We start from the raw sequence: 20,137 nt of genomic DNA, 5'->3' as shown, positions 1-20,137 counted from the left end.
ACAAAACATAATTTTAAACATATTACTTTAGGAATCAAATGCATCGACTCTCTGGTCGTAACAGATAACTGTGTGCATTAAGTTACAATATGTGAATTTTACCGCAAGAGGGCAATGGTTGCAAAAAGATAACATTTCACATCTACAGCCTACACCGTCATGCGGTGAACTCTCGCGAGCGTTTCACAAATCGTCCTCACCGCCAACCCTCTCATATAAGAGACATCTTTACATCAACAGAGTTAATCACAGCATACTGTATATGTCAATGCTGAAATTGATTTTCCCTTGATAAGTGGAAAAAACGTCCCCTATGTGAGACATCAGTGCATAATGACATGTAAGTTAAAACACAAACACACACACACACACACACACACACACACACACACACACACAGTGAAATAGGGGCGATATAATTAAAATGCGCGACCTACATCCTTGTAATAACAACACAATTACATTAGATCAGCTATAATAAGCAGTCGAGTACTTTCTATCCACAGTAACTTTACTGAACAACATAAGCCTTTTGTGATTCGTCTGGATGGCGGGATAAATGCTAATGAGCGGATGTTACGTAGATACTTTCCCGCGTTTTCTTCTACTCAGTTTGGGTTCGTTCGTTTGCGGTGTAGTCACGTGATCCCGGTGAAACCACACTGCGATTTAGCAAACCGCAGTGAGACCGAGTACAAACAATAGATAACCCAACACCACTGTTGTCTAATGTTAATATCGACACCACCGGGTTTATACGGAGACAATCGACCGCAAAAAACTCAGAGAAGAGGTTAACATTTACGAGGTTGTGAGCACCGACTGTGTGGGGCGTCTAACGGTCTAACGGTTGAGACGCCCGCGGGCACTGCGGTGATAGAAAACGAACAACCCACTTCAACACGGTTCCAGGAAGTCAGTGAGGTTTAGTTGTATTGTTGCCACGGAACTCGTGCAGTGGGCTTTAAACTTAGTAAACGTTATTTGTTACCTTCAAAAAAAATAGTTGTATTTTTTAAATTATAATATTTAGCCGTCAACTAACCGGATACCAAGATGCCACCTAAAAAGCGCAACACCGGGACGACACAGAGCAAGGAGCTGAAACCCGGTGCTGAAAGTTCCTCAACAGACAAGAAAGAGAGTCCAGACTTATCTGTTAAAAAGTAAGAGAAGTTATGTTGACTTATTCTTGTCTCAGCTGCCTTAAGTTATGGTAATGTTGGTATTAAACTAGCTAGCTAGCGTATGTGACTAAACGTCAGGCTGACTTATTTAGCTGCTTCAAACGAAGCCAGGCCTGTATTTACAGCTAATACCAGGGAGTCTTTCAACCCTACACAGCTGACCACATAGTGTGACTATTCAGTAACATAATAACACGAGTTAACACTGTAATAACATACTAATACAGCTCCTGTCTGACACAGACTTTGGCTAACACACTGGGGGGTTGTTGTCATCTGTGTAGCACATGTTGATGTCCTGAAACTGTGTGTTTTGTGTCCTCCGTGATGTTTATTTGTGCCCTCCATTCATCCTCTAGACACCGAGACAAGGATGCTGAGTTTGTTACCCTGTGCAAGAGCCTTCATGTGACAGACCTAGTGTGTGACCGTGCCTGGACGCTGTGGAAAACTGTGCAGGAGTCCCTGGATGAAATCACTGTGTGTATTTATCTAGTGTTCTAGTTATGTGACATTAAATATGTAATGTTTTGATCCTCTTGGCTGACATATTGAAGCAATGGTCATGGTAGTGGTGGATATTGTATCACTGAATGAAAACTACCCAATGTAAAAGCAAACTTGAGATTACTTAGTGCAGGCTGTTATTGCTTTGTTGTAACAGATCTATTGGATTCTGGTTTTAGTTGATAATATCCACCAGGTTTTCATGTTCATTGATGTCTGATGAAAAAATATATGTTATTATACTATAAGTTTTAACGCTTTTCTTTTTCCATTTAATTTCAGGACAGTCAGAAAAGGCTGTGGGGTGCTTGTCTGTTTGTGACTGTGACGGACATGGATGCCGCCTGTTTCACCTTTACTCAGGTTCTGAAAGCAGTCGGTCTGAAGTAAGTAATCACGCTTTATGCCATGTCAATGCACGCAATATCAGTCATTCGAATAGAAGTTCTGTAAAAAGATAACACACGGCTGCTCGGAGCACTGTGATTCAACTCCAAACTGCAACCAAATTAAGAGGTAAATACTGAGGATTTCCTTAGTTTGAAACATCCTCAAAACAAGAGCACCTTGTTCAGGAAGCTTTCTGCAACATGTAATTGATATCAGGTTTTTACTGCCCACAGTAAAAATCAGTAAATTGTATTTTTTTCCCCTCCTATGTAGAAACAAGAGACTGTGAAAAGGGTGTGTAGTCTTTTCCTGATAAGACGAGCATTTCAGACATTTGTATTTGTATTTTTGACAATTGTTTAACCAATCTTACAAATTTCGTCACCATCATTTTTAAAACGAAATCTGCACCCTTGATGTGGTTTACAATTTCATCCTTAATTTTATTGCTCCGTTTCAATGCAATTTATTTTTATCTTTCTTTTTGTAGTGTAAAGCAGTTCATGGCTCTGGTGAGGAAGTTGGATGTGAACTTGGATACGATAAGCACCAAGGTGAATTCAGCACTCTCACGGCTGGAGAAGAAATATGATGTGACGCTGGCTCTCTACCAGAGGTTTGAGAAGTGAGTGAACAGTACAGTACAGGTGCTTGATTGATGCAGACCGGTGCGTTGCAAAATTGAAATTTATCATAATATTTGTTTTGTTTCAGAATATGCAAGAAAATCTTGGTTTCTGATGGCAAGTAAGTTGAAGATTGAAATGTATCTAACACACACCTTTTTTTAGTATCTTTGTGGGGTTGTGTTTGATAATTGTATGCTTGTTATAATAGATGTGTTGCTGGTGTGTGGTTAATGGTTTCACTGTCTCATTTTTAAGGGAGAGGGAGACCATGCGGGGCTGCTGGACAATGTTTCTTTTGGCCAAAGGTAAGTTAAACATCTTAACACATTAACAAACACACTGACTGGTATCAACAAAAATACAGTAGGATCAAGCTGTTAACACACTAAACGGAAAAGTTTCCATGTTGCTCCTTCTTCTTCTTCCCCTCCTTCCTTCCTCCTCCGTGCTCAGCTGTAGAGCTCAAATTGATTGGAAAGTTGTTTTTTTTTTATTTCTCCTCATGGATACAGTTCTGTAGTTTCTAGTCGGCAGTATTGTGACGATGCTTCTCATGTGCTGCATCTCTAATGTCTGCAGGAAGGGCCTTGCAGATGGAGGATGACCTGGTCATATCATTCCAGTTGCTGCTTTGTACACTGGAGTTATTCATCAAGCGCTGCCCTCCAGACCTTCTGCAGCCTCTATACCGTAAGATTCAGTCTCATTCACTTATGCGCACATCTTTATTTAATAAACTTTTATAAAATATCAATGTACACCCGGGTCTGAAAGTCTAAAATGTGTTGTAAAGTTGAAGAATTTCATTACCAAAGACTAGAAAAACAATTATTCTGAGTCCGGATGTAAACATTTCATTTTGCTGTACACCCAATGTGACCTAAAGTAACTATTTGTTTAAAAATGAGTAATATGTGTCTGAGTCATGTTGCCCAGACACAGAAAATGTGTCAGATTCTCAACTTTGGATATTCTGTGTCATAAAAGGATTCATTGTTTGTGGCTCCCAGAGATTTTGTAACCTCTTTAAACATCTTCCTCTCAGAATCAGCCATCAGCAAAGTTCAGAGCCCTCCGACACGGACATCTCGTCGCAACCAGAGCAAAGCCAAATCTCGACCTCCCGAGCCAGAAATGGATGTGCAGCTTCTCGAAACCTTATGCAAAGAGAATGAATGCAATACAGAAGAGGTCTGAGGCCTTACATACATCATATAAACACGTTTCTTTGCATGCTGTGTGTTTGTTTTTAGCCTCATTTGCTATGACAATTGTATTTGCAGGTGAAGAATGTATATCAGACCAGTTTCTCTGCTTTCCTGGACTCATTGGATCTTTCAAGATCTGCAGATTTTCCTCAGGTAGGTCATCACAACATCTGCCTGACTGTTTGGTTTCACTCTGTCTGCTCTGCACTTACATTTTCCATTAGTTGTCTCTTCCTGCTTGCTGATGTCTTTATTGAACATTCGAGTGTCTGACAGCTGTTGGTCGTTCTCTTTGCTGCTCATCTGTGTTTGTTTTCACATACGTGGTGTCAGGAAAATGTCTACTCAAGCATGGGATCCTTTGTAGTGTGTCAGGGTTATATATTACAGTGGCAGGTATGAAAACAGCTGAGGCAGGATGCTACTGTTTGCTGACAGCTGGGGTAGTTTACTGTTAAACCGCCCCAGTAACGGACAGGTGGTGCACGTTATTTATATAGTGTCTTATATAAATAATGCGTGAGTCTCAACTTATTGATTTGACTTATGAGGGGACAAGGTAAATTTGAAAAAAAAAATAGAATATAGACGTCAGTATAAAAGTAAATCATTTGCCGATCCATTCATTTGTTGGTATATTTGTTTGGTTTGAGTGAGATTGTGGTCCAGATAGTTTAAGGACAAAGATGTGTCTGAGATTCAATCTGTTCTGATCTAGTTGCAGACAAGTTGGAGCTTTTCCTTATTTCAGATTTGTCTGTAATAAACAGATTATTTCTATTTCTTTTATTTAGATTGATCTTATCAGATATAGATAAACAGCACAATTCCCATTATACACTCTTGAGACAAGTCTTGTAGAAGTTCAACAAAGACTCCAGACTCAGTGCATCTTGTAGAGTCAGCTGGCTGATGTGTATTCAGACTCGAGATGTGTCTATGAGGGAACTCTGATTAAAGCCAAATTATTGTTGTTTTCTAATTTTATTCATTTTATGTTTGTGTAATGACACAGTTGTAGTCAAATCCCTGCAGGTTTGAGTTGGTGTCTGATGTCTAGGATTGCAGTGTAGTTGTAGTTTTCAGAATAATATTTTAAATGCAGTAAATACATTTAACAAATAAAATTTGATTTGTTGTTGAAGCTCAAGATTTCCACCAGCATAGCGAGTAGCTAGCCTTACTTCAACTGTGAAATAGTTCTTATACAGATGATTTTCTCCTCATCAAATATAATACTGGTAACATAAACAGCTCATGTACAATGCAACAATGATTTACTGTGAAAGCTTTAGATAAAATTTAACACAGTTAGTGCAAAATGTATCACAGCGATGGTGTTCAATTTTGTATGTGGTGAGACATCTTACTATGATTAACCCTGAGCTTTTATTTTCACCCCAGGTGAATGACTTCAGCCAACAATATGAAGAGCACTACCTCAAGACTCGAGACTTTGATGGACGGCTGTTTTTTGACGGAGATGAGACCGTTCTTGCACCTAAAGTCGAAATGTAATCTCTTTTTTTTCCTCCACTATTCGGTATTTTGATGTTGGTCTGGTTGATCTATTAAAATAATTGAGAAAAACGTTTTTAATAATCTTCTCCTGCATTCAGAGCGCAGGTAGAGAGAACGCCAAAGAAGAACCTGCAAGAAGACGATGCTGTACTCATCCCTCCCCAGACGCCAATCAGGTGAGCAGTAAAGCAGTCACTCACCTGCTCTTGATTGTTTTGATAATTCTTTATCCAGAGGAGAAGGACTGGATACTTGTATTTGCTTTCTGCAGTGCGGCATCTTTTTAAAAAAAAAATATTTGTACAGCTTCAAACCTTCTCACCCAAGAGTCTATATACACTGTTGGCTGCTCAGCTGTCAGCTGGTGTGTGTGGGAGCTGCTGAAGTGAACGTTCATGGTAGTTTGGGACAGAAAAAGCAATAGACTGTGTGTAGGGTGCTTTTCGGCTTTGTATTCACAATAAGATGTACTAGATTACAAACTTTAAGCTTTGTGTACCCTAATTGTCACAATTATGTATATGTTTCCACTAATGGAAAACCAAACTTTTGACTTTTTTGCTCTCAGATTTTTTTGTTTTATTGTTCAGAGTTAATTGTGTGAATTGTTCTGTGTTTATGTCGTAGTCTGTCCTCCAGCACTGTCTGATTTTTTTTTTTTTTTTATTATGTCTCATCAGAGCTGCCATGACCTCCATTCAGCAGTTGAGGGTTGATCTCATCTCCAGTGGGGACCAGCCATCTACTGAACTGGCTACGTATTTCAAAGTGGGTCTCTAGTGTGTCACCACTAACTAAAACATCTCATGAAACGTCATCTTTCTACCTTAATTTCATGGATTTCCGGTTTCCTTCTTTCGTGTGATCAGAATTGCACCGTGGACCCCACGCAGGACGTGCTGAAGCGTTTGGAGACTCTCGGAAACGCGTACAGCCAGAGGTTTGGTCAGGCAGTCGGCCCGCGGAGTACTGTACTTGGCATGCAGGTAAGAACTGTCACTCCAGAAAATGATGAGCAACAACGGCAACACATGCTATGATCAAATTATTGTATGTCTAACTTATGTATTTCTTTTGCCTTTCAGAGATTTGCTCTCGGTGTCAGGCTGTATTACCAAGTCATGGAGGAAATGCTCAAAATGGTACAGTGTCTTGTTTGATTTATTTTTTAAATGTTTTATTCAACATTTTATTATTCTAATATGTGTTGACTATATAGCACAAGTTGTCACAAGTCATATAAAGTGAAGAATTGATATTGTCTTTCCTCTAATTGATTGTACTGTTTTCACTTTGTAGGAAGAGAAGCGACTGTCTGTGCAGAATTTCAGGTATGTTTTTTTAAAAAAAAATTTTATTCTCTATTGAATCGGTGTGGAATAATGAAGCTCGTTAATGCAGCTGTGTGTTCACTTACACTTCAGCTGAACATTGGAAGTGCATGCATGCTTTCTGTTTTGATATGTAGTGAAGCGTTATTTGTCTTGAGCTGAGTCATATGATTTCCATTCCAGTAAACTCCTCAATGACTCCACATTCCACACATCACTTTTGGCCTGCGCCTTGGAGGTGGTCATGGCAACATATGGAGGTGTGTCCCGTTATTTGCTTACAATTTAATAATAGACGTTATCACATATTAATACTTCAGATATCTGTCTTGTGTCCTACAGTTGTGCGACACTTTGTGATAATGTTGTTTGTGTCTCATGATTAGAGAGCAGTTATAAGAACCATGGAGGTGGTGTTGACTCAGCTGAGACAGACCTGTGTTTCCCCTGGATACTGGATGTGTTCAACCTCGCCGCCTTTGACTTCTACAAAGTCATCGAGAGCTTCATCAAGGCTGACCACTCCATGAGCAAAGATATCGTCAAACATCTGGAGACCTGCGAGAACCTCATCATGGAGAGGATTGCATGGAGGACGGTCAGTTTTTTATCTCTAATCACTACTACAACGTGCTGGTAATAACACCACAGCATTTTAATAAGATTCATGCTTAGAGACACATAGATACTGTAAATACATCCACCTTATGTAGCATTTATTGGTCCATGAGAAGATAAAACTATTAACAGAAATATCACTACACTTAAAGAACAACATAAATTCCATTTAAGATGAACTTATAAATTCCTCCTTAATGTTTGAACAGCACTTGTGTGAAATGACACCGGTTCCACATAAATCCAACATTCACTTTATATAAAAATGTCATTGCATATCAATATTTCACAAACACATTAAAGTTGTATTGATAAAATATGCTGAACAAAATAACTAAGCCAATTATAGCTGACTGCTTCTTAGCATGATGATGAAGCCTAGAGCGCTCTAGAGATGCTGCACTCAGCAGTGTGCTAAAAATGAATGCACACAAAACCGGTTCAACCTATTGCCATTCATGCAAAAATACAGATGATATATTTAACACATACATAGTTAGCTGCAGTTTCACTTGCAAAGAGGTGAACACAGTATAAATAGAGTAAAGAGATCATAAGATAAGTCCTATTAAGACCTTGTCCTTTTTTTAAGGAAGGGTCTTTTTCTGTAATGGTGTGAAACGATTTGTGTCACTGGCTGCCACTGCCTCCACCACCGGGAGCCTCTTTGTGCACCAGGCTGCTGGAGAAGTAGTAGATTAGTGGGTTGAGGCAGCAGTTGGAGCTGGCTAGTGACAGCACCACGGGATGCATAGCCTTGGTCACCTTGGCAAGGCCACAGTTGGGCAGCAGCCCCACATGTGTGAGAGTGTATCCCAGCAGGTTGATGTGATAGGGGACAAAGCACAGCAGGAAGACAGCCAGCACCCAGTAAATAACCGTGAGAGTGTGCTGGCGGCTGCGGCGCTGGCTGCGAGAGCGGTGCCTCGGCTGGCGAAGCACGCTCAGCACTCGGCAGTAGCTGTAGAGAAGCAGCACAGTGGGCAGCAGAAACGAACCCAGCACTATGCCCAGGGCTGCCAGGATGATGGTGCGGTGGCGTCGCGAGGTAGGGTCCAGTAGACAGGGCTGGTGTTGGCGGGCAGCTGCAGAGCGCAGCAGAGGCAGACTCACACTGAGCCCCAACACTAAGCACCAGATCCCACCACTGACAAGCTGTGCAACACGCAGCCTGCGGAGTGTCGATGCCAGCGGGTGCACTACAGCACAGTAACGATCCACAGCGATACAAACCAGGAAGAAAATGCCTCCATACAGACTGATGTATTTGAGGGTGAAAGTGAGCTGGCAGTACGCCACCTCAGGAGTCCAAATGGACGAGTCTGCTGTCTTGGAGGACAAGGCTCGGGCCTTTTGGTGGTAGTAGTAGATTCTCAGGGGAAGAGAGATCACAAAAAACATGTCGGCAGCTGACAGACTGATGAGGTAGACGGCTGTGCTGTTCATGGTGCAGGGAGATAGACACAGTCTGCGCAGAGCCAGGCTGTTGGTGGCCAAACCCAGCAGGAAGATGACACTGTAGGACACTTGATAGAAGGTGAAGCGGTAGCTGGTGTCCACAGTGCAGTTAGACAGAGGTGATAATGGCTTGGCTGGATCATCGGTCATGTTCCACAGCTCCATATCTTAGAGGGGTTTGCTTTTCCCAACGCTGTAAATCACTGTGTTGCTCTCATATCTGGAGGAAATTAAAGCAGTTAAACCTGTGGCAAGTAAAAACTTAATGAATACAAAACATGCTGTTTTATGTAATGTAAATATACAGAGATTACATAAATACACTGCTGCAACTGACATAACTGAATTTATGTTTGCTATGCAGGACGAGAGTCAGACAAATTTTGTCAATAAAGTTTTAACTGCCTAACTTCCTGGTCTTGTAAAACAGGCAAACACCTGTTTTCACAGAGTTGGAAAAAAGACATAGTGAGCACCTCATAGTGTAATAATATTACCCTGCTGTAAATACACATTTAGTAAATGTCAAAGAAGTCGTCTTTTGTTGAGATTGTCACAGTTGTTTTGTTTTGTAACTTGATAGTAATTTTTTGGGATGTTGTATTTAGTGCGTTAAGCAAATATTCAGTTATTAGGAAGGGTCTAATGTTGTCTCTTTTAGTCTCTTTATTAGTACGTGATTTTTGAGACTTTTTCCATCTGTCATTTTACCTAATTTTGCTTTTTTGTGACTAATTCACCAGAAGTTTAGACTGTTCAGCAACTCAACACACAACAGTCACAAAATGACTATTGAGTTGGATCAAGAGAGCTGCCACTAAACTAATGATACTTGCAATAGGCTACTTTGAATCATTTCAAAAATACAATTATTAATTTATTTATTGATGATTCCTTTATTATCATTTTATGTTAACTTTCAGGTAACTTTCAAGTAGTCTGAATAAACATTTTTTTCATTCTCAATAACAATATTTGATAAGACATTTGAAGTTTTATGTCTATGAAGGCATTTAAAAGTGCATTTTCTCTTCCTTTGCTCCTAGTTTTTTTTTTTTTTTTAAAGCCATAAGTGATCTTGTAAATGAAATGATAAATCTTAAACCTTTTTTCTACTGACATATAATATTGGTTTGCTGTTGAAAGCAAAGAAATGCACAAACATTATTCCTTCAAAAACTAATTTGAAATTATGAATTTCTATCAAACCCCGATAAGTTTATATAGTTAATTGCTGTTTTCAATTTGTCAGAATTACATTCCTCAATCTATTATATACATGTAAAACTCGCTTTTTCAAGCACAATCAGCTCTGCTGGAGAGAATATTGAAACAGATAAGTCATTATTTCATCACTCACCAGTATCTGGAACTCATCAACGCAGTGACACTGTGATAAAGTTGTTTCCAGTCAGCTGGCGTTCAGCAGCAGGTTAACTTGTCAGGATGCTGTAGCAGTTCACATGTTTCTGATTGGAGCAGCTCACGCCCACGCTCACACACAAGCCAGGGTGCCTCTCTCACTCCCTCTCCCCTTTTTCCTCTGTTCGATCATACACACATTTTGTGGTTTGTTCTTATCGCCCAATTTTTTTTCAGCTTATGTAGTGAAAATGTTTATTGAACATTACAGATCACCTGATTGTCATTGAACTGAATATTGTAATAAGCCTTAAAATTAAGCACAGACTGTTTGATTACCTACGTGGTGGGAGTCATGTTTATGGCTGCTTGCTAAAAACATAAACGAGTGATTTGAGTTAATCATTAACTATATTTGTCTGCCTGCTGAGAAGACTAGCAATAATTCACTCAAGGATGAAGTCACGCAGCACTGTATCGTGTGTGTCAGCTTTGGGACCAGCGCTCTCAGGGAGGAACAAGTCAGTTCATGGGTTGGGTCTTAATCAGTCAGACATAAAGCCCAAAGCTTAAAAACAAGTCTTTATACTCTGATGAAGATAAATATGATGTCAAAATGTTAATAACCCATTAAAATCTTTAATTCACTTTATTATCTACATCACATTTTCCTATACACACCACTGACAGCTAAACTTCACCAGTCAAATTGGGATGTAATTAAAGTGGTGTTTAAACTAGTTGAGTCTCTGTTTGAATAATCTGAGGGAGAATATTAGGCTAATGTGGCATATATATATTAAGACTTTGCTACACATCACTGTGTTATATCCATGGCCCTTGTGAGACACATTTAAATTGGATGGAAATATATTATAAAAGCACATAATGTCTTAATGACAAAATAATCAGTTAAGGTTTATTCTCCTGAGCAGAAATTAAATCTTCATGTTATGATTATCATTTCAAATGAAAATGAGCTGGTGTGTTTTCTATTTTATTGAATTTAATTAAACAATCCTAGCATTAATTGTATACCTATATTCTAAATTGACAAAGAAATCTTGATCAATTTTTTGTGTGTTCACATTTAAATTTTCTGGGTGAACCATACGCTGTATGCTTATCATGTCAGCTTTGACTCAGGGTTATTTTTGCTGCATAAAACAGTTACTGGACACATCATTAATTTTATGCCCAGTTGAGAAAGTCCAGCTTTTTCATGAATGTACAGTGAGTCTGATTGTATTACATGCAGTAGCGTGAGGACATGCCAAATGGATGTTCTAGAAACTGCTAATTGTTACGATGCTCGTATTTAGTTTATAGCCTCCATTATTCACTGGATTTGTTTTAGGATTGCAGCAACCACCAAAGTGCTCTATTTTGTAAATGCACTTTTCCCTCAAGAGGCATGTTGTTGCTCGCATACTTTGGTTTCACAATCCTTCTCCTCAGTGCAGTGGAGGTGATGAGTCTAGCCTTGTCAGTGCCGACCCTTGGGCGAATCCTCTCAACAGGAATGTAGTAGCGCTCGGTCTTGCAGCACATAGCTTTTACAAGAAGGAACAAATATTTCACATACATTCAAGTTTCATTATTCTGTGAGCTGTGTTTTCACTTTACCAAGGAAACTTACAGACATGTAGTCAGTCTAAGAGCTGAGATGCTTTGTTTTAATAACCTGCAAAATCTAGTGTGTGATTAGGATTTTGATGTAAAATTCCTCTTGTTTAATTCAGCTAGAAATGTAGCTTCCACACACTCTAATTTAGTTTCATATACAGACATACTGTAGTGTATATGCCGGCTTCTTGATTTGTCTCAATTATATTTACATTTATTTGTTTGGCAGAGACTTTCCCCCATTGTGACCATTTAAGATAAGGCTATAAGGTAGTGTTAGTGCAGTGTTGGCCAGTGCTATGCAGTGGTCAATTATTGACCATACCTGTAATCTGCATTTCATTGATTGTGACATTGTGCATTCGTGGCAGAGGGCAGCCACAGTTACTGGTGTGTGTCGTTAGTACCTGTATGACTAATCAGTCTACACAAATGATTTGGTGGCACCCAAAATGAGTGACATATAAACAAATGATACCCTACAAACATTTCACTCAACTCACCCCACTCTTTCAAACAAGTAGTTATTTTTCAAACTCCATTAAACAAACTGTTTTAAGTTAATAATTCTTTTATTCGCTTTCGGATTAAGGGGCAAAGCTGTTATAGAACATGGTGCTCTATAAAGTGCTTAAATGCCTTAGAAAGGCCACAAATACTTACAAATGATAAAGGACATAAAGAAGAGCTGTAATACTGGTTCAGCTGTGCTAAAGCAGAAGTTTCCTCAAGGAGAATTTACTCAGAATGACAATTTATGTGCATTTTAAACTCAAACTCATTCCATGATAGGACGAAGAGTTTTTCTTACCCTGACATAGGGTATTCATGCTGCAACATGCTTTATTATTTCAAGTCTTTCTTCTTTTGATGTGATCCACTCCTTTACTGACTGAAGAGATCAGTGTCTTAAGTCCCAGTCAAATGTCTCTGTGGTGTCCAGTATATAGGAAAGCGACTCCTTAGAAACCATTGTGTTTGTTTGTTGTTATGATCTTCTAGGCCACTCTGCTTCCACCTACGTCCTCGGATTGAAGTTTCACCAGCAATACCCACTGAACTGTTAATCATGTCACATAACAAAGGTGTCATTAGACTGTGGACTCATTGTCCAGGATTTTGGATCTCAAAGTCCTCAGGGCCAGGCTTTTGTGTACTGCACTTGGACTGCTTTGTGTGCTATCCCCATGTAGTCTGTCGAAAAGTTTGGTGCCTTTGTGCCATACTGTGGACTTGCGTTTAATGGAGCTCTGAATGGTCTCTGAAGTGAAGTAGTAAATGACCGGATCAAAGCAGCAGTTGGTCACTGCTATGCACAGAGCAATGGGGTAGATGGTTCTCACCACATATTCGGCATCGCATCCCTGTAGGACATTGGAGCGAACCAGAGCGTAGAAGATGAGATTGACATTGTAGGGGATGAAACAGAAGCAGAAGATGAGCAGATGCACAATGATCATCCTCAAGATTTTAGCCTTGTTGAGGTTGCCTCCACGGGTGAGGGTTTGGGGTTTCTTCAGCGTCCATAGCACCATGACGGAGCAGAAGACATTTAGCAGCAATGGGATAATAAAGCCCACAGTCTCAATAAACACCACCACCTTGGACAGCTCAGACTTCCACTGTTTTCTAGAGTAGTTTTCAAAGCAGTAGTATGTGGAGGAGTTGACATTTTTGGGTGAAGTGGTGTCCAGTAGGAACCCCGTGGGTATACTTCCAGAAAGAACCATCACCCACACTGTGCAGCAGGCCAGTTTGGCATTCCTCTTAGTACGAATGGCCTGGGACCGAAACGGGTGCACAATGGCCAGAAAACGGTCAATGCTGATGCAGGTGAGGAAGAGGATGCTGCCGTACATGTTGGTGTAGAACAGGGCCACAGAGATCTTGCAGAGCACACTTCCAAACAGCCATTCACGTTTAATGAAGTAAACAATCCGAAAAGGCAGGCTGAGAACAAAGAGAGAGTCTGAAACCACAAGGTTTATCATGTACGTGGTGGTCTCGTTTCGCAGCTTCAGTGTGCAGCCAAAAATGTACATGGCCACCATGTTGAATAAAAGTCCGAAAACAAATACCAGGCTGAAAACCGAGCTGTAGAGAGGGTACTTGAAATCATCGCTCTTGTTGCAGTTCATGGAAACAGCCAGGGTGCTTTGTAAGGTGCTATTATACATCTTTAAATCAAGCTGGTAAATTTGGAATACTTAGTTTTTCTCAATCATGTACGTGTCAGTCATAAAAATCCATTTGTTTCTCCAACCATGTGCAACAGGCAGGGAAAAGGTACATATTATTTGACAGGAAACACAGCCCTCTGAAATACGGAAGAATGCTCAGTTTGTGTGGTTTTATGTTAAAAAAGTAGACGGCAACTCCACAAAATACCTGTATCGGTATCCAAAGTTAGAAGCAATTTTCCGTATGTGAAAGCTCTCCTGCACGTCCTATAATCCTCATTCAAGTGAAGATGACTGTATTTTCAGTTGTCCTTCTCAGTTCGAATGTTTATCCCCTTTGAGTGAAGAGTCACACGCCTCTCCTCAATTCTGTGAACAGTCGAGCGCTTCTTCCTGTCTCTTGTTCTACTGTTTGTTCCTGCAGCAGGCCTGGGGGTGCACGGTGATCTATACTCTCATGCTCCAGAGGTTTTACTCTGCTCCTGCCTGACTGTATGTCAGAGACCTCGTAGCAGGCTGCATGTCAGACGACTCCCAACACAAAGAACTCACTGAACTGTTGAAACAAAGGGAGGAGCCTCTGCCAGGACCAAAGTCCTCCCATCGCTGCTTTGTTTTTGCACCTACCTGAAATATGAATAATGGGACCCTATTAGAAGTTTGTGTGGCCCATAATTTTTTATTTTTATTTTTTTTAATCACAAACTTAAATGAGGATGTCTGTCTTCTTGATTGCTGAATTTATACCAACCTCCCAAGACAGCAAACTAATTTATGTATTCAGCAGGAAATGTAATTATCTGCCTACCACTATAGTATATGGCAGCTTTATCATATTTTCCTCATATGACTGTTTGAGATGTTTCACTTTCAGTTTACAAGCAAATAATCAGATAACTTATGAAATGATAATGAAACATGGAACTACAGTTGACAATGAAACCTGGGATTTCAAGCAATGAATTTACTAATCAAATGTTGCAATATTATTCATTACTGCATACGTCACTGGATGCTGTTAAAACAGTCAAATACTAGTTGTACTTTTTGAGATGTGTCAGTGACGTCAGCAGGTGTGGTAAGTATGACATGAAGAATGTTCTAACAGCAAGTCCGTACCTGCAGTCGCTGTGTAAATCTCTTAGTAGGGAGCCACACCCACTTCCTGTGTGATCTCATCTCTGATTTTTGTCTTGGTGTGGACACACTGATATTCACGTCCACTGTGACCTGAATGTCTTTTAGTCTGGATTTAAATGTTTCATAGCTGCCAAGGATAATTGTGTGTGTGTGTGTGTGTGTGTGTGAGTGAGTGTGTGTAGGCTAGATATGTATTTTTAATTGAAATAATTATTTGTTTTCAGTTTCCATGACTCAGTTAAATCAGATAAGATACTGTAGGGAGTGTCCTTAGGTCAATATATAACGAGGAATATTATCAGGGTTGTATCAGTCCCTTGTTATCCTTTCATCCTTTTGCAAAGGAAATTAAGCAGGTAAAATGAAATTATAAATACATATTTCTTATTGTGCTGGTACTGCCAAATGTGTTGCTCCAGGCAAAACCAAACAGATCTACTTTTCATGAAGTTAATGAGATAATATAAACCAGTTGCCATTAATTAATTACTTCTAATGGGAACACTAGTATTCAAATAGTTTTCATACTTCATCAACATCAGTAATTATTTGTATTTAATATGATATAACGTATTTTCAGCCCATTTACAATTTTCTCTTTTTGTGAACAAGTGATCTTTGCAAACACAAAAAAAAGTAGGCTCCTTCATAACTTTCTTGGCTTCAGGAAAGACTGCAGGGATTAACTTTACCTCTAATTTAACTCTAGTATGTTATGTTTATATCAGTTTGTGCTCTCAGGTTAGATGGAATGCAATTTAAAGTAGTAAAAATCAAGTTTTGCTTTTTTGAAAAGGTTTAATTGTTTATAAATTATTTTGTTTTAGCCTTGACAGAGATGGCATTGTTCAAATCTTGTTTTTTGAAATAATTTTCAGCGAAGGAGCAAAAAGAGCAAAAGTATTCATAAGTTGAATAAATGATTTAGATGCACTTAAACTGATTGTCTTGTTAAATGTAAATCATTGTGTTTGTGTCTCCGCAGGGCTCGCCTCTGTTTGAGCTGCTGAAACAGGAGCATGAGGGCGGCGCAGCAGAACAGGTGGAGGCCCCAGCCAGTTTCAGCCAACCACTGCAGCACAACCACACCGCAGCTGACCTGTGAGTCCACCTCCCCACAATTTATCTTTCTCTCTTTCAGCTGCTGGTATGCAACAGCTAAGACACCTTGTTAAACTCTAAAACTTTCTTTAGCGATTGCAAAACCGTGTGAGTCATGAGTACAAGAGCTTGTCAGTTTCATGTAATCATAGCTCAGCAGCATGGTATTTAAAATCAAACGTCAGATCTTGTATTTTGCAATGGGAAAGGAAGAGTATAGGAAAGTTTTTAAATTGCATGAATCATTCCAACGAGACATCCTGTCTGCACTCTTGAACCTCTTCTTCTACTACATTCTGAACCATCTAATTAGATTTGTGGTTCACATTTAAAAGAAATTTTCACACGTTAACACGTGTCACTTGTTCTCTGTCCTTACAGATATCTGTCCCCTGTGCGTCCGGGCCTTCGTGTCTTGCCTCCCGAGTCCCCCAGCTCTCAAGTTGCCCCTCAGCCTCAGACCCAACCGGCCTCCCAGGCTGCCGGCCAGACTCCCCGACACACAAAGTCCAACTCTCTTAGCCTCTTCTATAAAAAATGTAAGATGTTGTTCAAGCTCTCACACATAGTTTATTTGTTGGTTTAGTCATAGTTTCTACAAGATATATTGTATTAAACTTAACTTATTCTATATAATAAAAATGTGTAGAAAAATGACCACCTCCACTGTACTAATATGATGTAATTTTACAAGCTAAAATCTCCACTTTTTTGTCAGTGATGGATTTCCAATATGACTGTTTAATAAACAAGAAATGACTACAATACTAACATGAGCCATTACATTAGTAAAAGCTTGAAGAAAATAATAGAAAATGACAACTAATATTTGTTCTGTTTGTTTAAAACGTAGCCTTCAGGTTTTTTCTCCATTTCCGTTGCTGTTTGCTTTTGCTCTCTGTGTCCAACTGTCTATGGTGTGCTCTCTCTGCAGTGTACCGCCTGGCCTACACAAGGCTGAAGATGCTCTGCTCCTACCTGCTGTCCTCCCACCCTGAACTGGAGCCCATCATATGGACCCTGTTCCAGCACACTCTGCAGCACGAATATGAGCTGATGAGAGACCGTCACCTCGACCAGGTAACCAGACAAGAGTTTTCTTTTCTCCCATTGTCTTGTTTTGTCCCAGTCTCTTGCTCTCTGAGCTTCTCTCTTCGTGTGTATTTTCTCACAAGTGCTTCTTCTCCTTCTTGTAGTTGATGATGTCAGCCATGTACGCCATATGTAAAGTGAAGAGTGTTGATCTGCGCTTCAAGACCATTGTCACGGCATACAAGAACATGCCCAACGCCAGCCAAGAGGTGATGCAACATTTCAAAAACGTCCATGAATTAGTCATCCATTAGTAATCATCAGGGTTTGTGTTGAATTGTGACATAAAATAATTTTGAACTTTGTGTCTCTTTTTGTGTTGCAGACCTTTAAGCACGTGTTGATCACTGAGGGCCACTATGACTCCATCATCGTCTTCTACAACCAGGTGTTCATGCAGAAGTTGAAAACCAACATCCTGCAGTATGCGTCCACCAGGGTGAGACACCTTCCCAGTCAAGTCAGGGGCTACACTTTGATTTTGATACATCAGACAAATGATCATGCCTACTATACCCTTTCATTGTTGTGTTGTTTCTTTTCTAGCCACCTACCCTCTCTCCAATCCCACAAATACCACGCAGCCCTTATAAATTCCCCAATTCACCTCTACGTGTGCCTGGGAGCAACAACGTGTACATCTCCCCTCTGAAGAGCGCACGCATGTCCCCGGGTATCATGACTCCTCGCTCCAGGTCAGTTCTTCATATTCTCAGCAGATTGATGTTCTCCTCGGACGACTTGTTTAATTGTTTGAAAAGGCCATTAAACTGGACTTTCACTTACATCCTTTTGTTTTGTGCCTTTACAGAATGCTGGTATCCATCGGTGAATCTTTCGGAGTATGTGTCTCTTTTGTTTGCTCTGAAGTATATCAAAAAATATAATTTGACAACTCCAATGATTTCTTCCTCACTCACCCTTTTTTTGTTTGTTTTCTTTTCATCTGCAGCCGTCTAATCGGTTCCAGAAGATCAACCAGATGGTCAACAGCAGCGATCGCTCTTTTAAGAGGAGTCTGGATCTGGGCTCCACTCCAAAGCCTCTGAAGAGGTTACGATTCGATGTGGACGGGCAAGATGAAGCTGATGGCAGGTTAGTCACTGTGTTATTTAAATGCACAATAATCCTTCTGCATTGCCGTAACAACTAGAGTATGTTTTATAACAACCAAGAAAAGAGAACAAAGGGGAAAAAAGAGAGTCTCAACCAGAAATAGTGCATACATAATTTAATACATATGTATATTAACAGTAGTGTATACACACACTGCAATTAAGTTGTATATATTTTATTTTACAGCAAATCTGGTGGAGATTCTACACTGATACAGAAACTTGCAGAGATGAGTAAGTGAAAACGGCTTTATATATATATAAAGTCCCATGTTTTCCTTTTGATATTCCTTATTATTGTACTGTAGGTGTTCTTGCTGTCAATCATGTCGCTTGTAGCAGGTGGATGTATGTTCCTCTGACATGGTGATGATGTTTTGTGTTTTTTTTTTTTTCATGTAGGCTCCACCCGGAGTCGCATGCAGGAGCAGAAGATGAAGGAGGACGCAGAATCAAGAAAGGAGTAACTCTAAAACCTACTGAACTGACCTGCACTGTTTGTCACAATGTGAACACTACTTTCTGTTCACATACAAAGAGAAACACGAGTTTCTCTGTACATTTAGTATTGGATTTTAGTTTGTATTTAACTTTGTCTTTGAGGAGTAATATGTGAATATAGAGGATTGTCTCCTCTTTTTTTTTTTTTGTTGATGCTTTAACTGAGTGTTTTAACCGAATAATGATTGACTTCATTGCATTTCATTTGGAATTTGCAGATTAAGTATGTTTGTTTTTAAGAGTGGTGTTAATTTGTGGATAACAAATCATTGTTTTCAGTCTCATATCTGTTCTCAGTTACAAAGAACATTGAGATACATCACTGGTTTTGTTGTTTCATTGGTTCATATGTTGACCTATTTCTTTTTGGCAGAGACAAATGTTTCAATCATGATGCTACAGTTCAAGTGTTAAATCATGATTATTCGCTCCACTAGGGAGTAAATGTCAGGATCTGAGGGGAATCACTACGTCTCTCCATGCAGTGGTTTTTGCTTTTAAAGTGATATTTTATTCTGGAATTTGTTTAACATCTTGGGAAAGTTTGGTTTGTGCCATTTATTGAGAAGTGTAAAATAAAGTGAAATATCACTTAAAGGAAAAATCATACGGTATATAATTTGCACTAAGTTTATGTAGTTTCAAAGGATTTGGTTGCAAGTTATATTTCTCTTTGGTGTAATGTATATAGTTTTATAGTAACTTTCGTTTCCGTTTCTGGGTGTTAAAAGCATACATCGAATGCAGACACCTCAACTAAAGGATTTTTTTAATGTTTTCAGTCATTTTTCAACACATGATGCTGTTTAATTTTAAGTTTTTTGAATTGAAGTTGGAGTATTCCTAGAAATAGGGAAAACATTTAAGGTGATGAATTCACACCACATGGGGCAAATTAATATGTGGACTTCACTCCTGAGTTTTTAAATTAAAATGTGTTTATATTGTACTTTATTGAAGTATTCCTTTTAAAATGTAGTAAATATTCCTTTTGAAAATAATGATTTTCTTCTTTGTTTTTGTCATTGTTGTTCTTTGCATAGAGGTCACAACATGCAGGTATTTTCTTTTTTGCTATTGTAATTAAACACTGCTGTTCTAGTTTTATATTTATTACGCTGTTTGGTTTTATGTTTGGTTTGCGTTTTCTCTCTACACTTTACAGACACTG

At 39.3% G+C, this 20,137-nt stretch overlaps 2 protein-coding genes across 3 annotated transcripts; one reads left to right on the top strand and one right to left on the bottom strand.

The window, feature by feature from the left end:
• Positions 1–204: 204 nt before the first annotated feature.
• rb1 (retinoblastoma 1) lies at positions 205–20,079 on the top strand. 2 transcript variants are annotated; one of them, XM_042431673.1, is made up of 27 exons: positions 205–340; positions 1,547–1,667; positions 1,977–2,080; positions 2,575–2,709; positions 2,799–2,831; positions 2,969–3,018; positions 3,293–3,403; positions 3,759–3,904; positions 3,997–4,074; positions 5,326–5,435; positions 5,541–5,618; positions 6,123–6,210; positions 6,312–6,428; positions 6,528–6,584; positions 6,742–6,773; positions 6,957–7,033; positions 7,160–7,371; positions 16,143–16,258; positions 16,640–16,797; positions 17,193–17,338; positions 17,455–17,559; positions 17,676–17,789; positions 17,897–18,045; positions 18,162–18,192; positions 18,303–18,445; positions 18,653–18,699; positions 18,868–20,079. In XM_042431673.1, the coding sequence occupies exons 3-27, from the start codon at positions 2,028–2,030 to the stop codon at positions 18,930–18,932; spliced, it is 2,451 nt and encodes an 816-aa protein (XP_042287607.1). In that variant the 5' UTR covers positions 205–340; positions 1,547–1,667; positions 1,977–2,027; the 3' UTR covers positions 18,933–20,079. The 2 variants fall into 2 exon arrangements, with proteins under 2 accessions (XP_042287607.1, XP_042287606.1); XM_042431672.1 differs by lacking the exon at positions 205–340 and adding an exon at positions 616–1,166.
• On the bottom strand, positions 11,985–14,540 carry LOC121910446 (lysophosphatidic acid receptor 6-like). Its single transcript, XM_042431676.1, has one exon. It carries the CDS (start codon positions 14,012–14,014, stop codon positions 12,929–12,931), a length of 1,086 nt encoding a protein of 361 aa, XP_042287610.1. The 5' UTR covers positions 14,015–14,540; the 3' UTR covers positions 11,985–12,928.
• Positions 20,080–20,137: the final 58 nt, after the last annotated feature.

The sequence above is a fragment of the Thunnus maccoyii genome, chromosome 13, assembly GCF_910596095.1.
Source record: "Thunnus maccoyii chromosome 13, fThuMac1.1, whole genome shotgun sequence".
Lineage (NCBI taxonomy): Eukaryota > Metazoa > Chordata > Actinopteri > Scombriformes > Scombridae > Thunnus > Thunnus maccoyii.
This window is presented reverse-complemented; position numbering and strand designations above follow the sequence as displayed.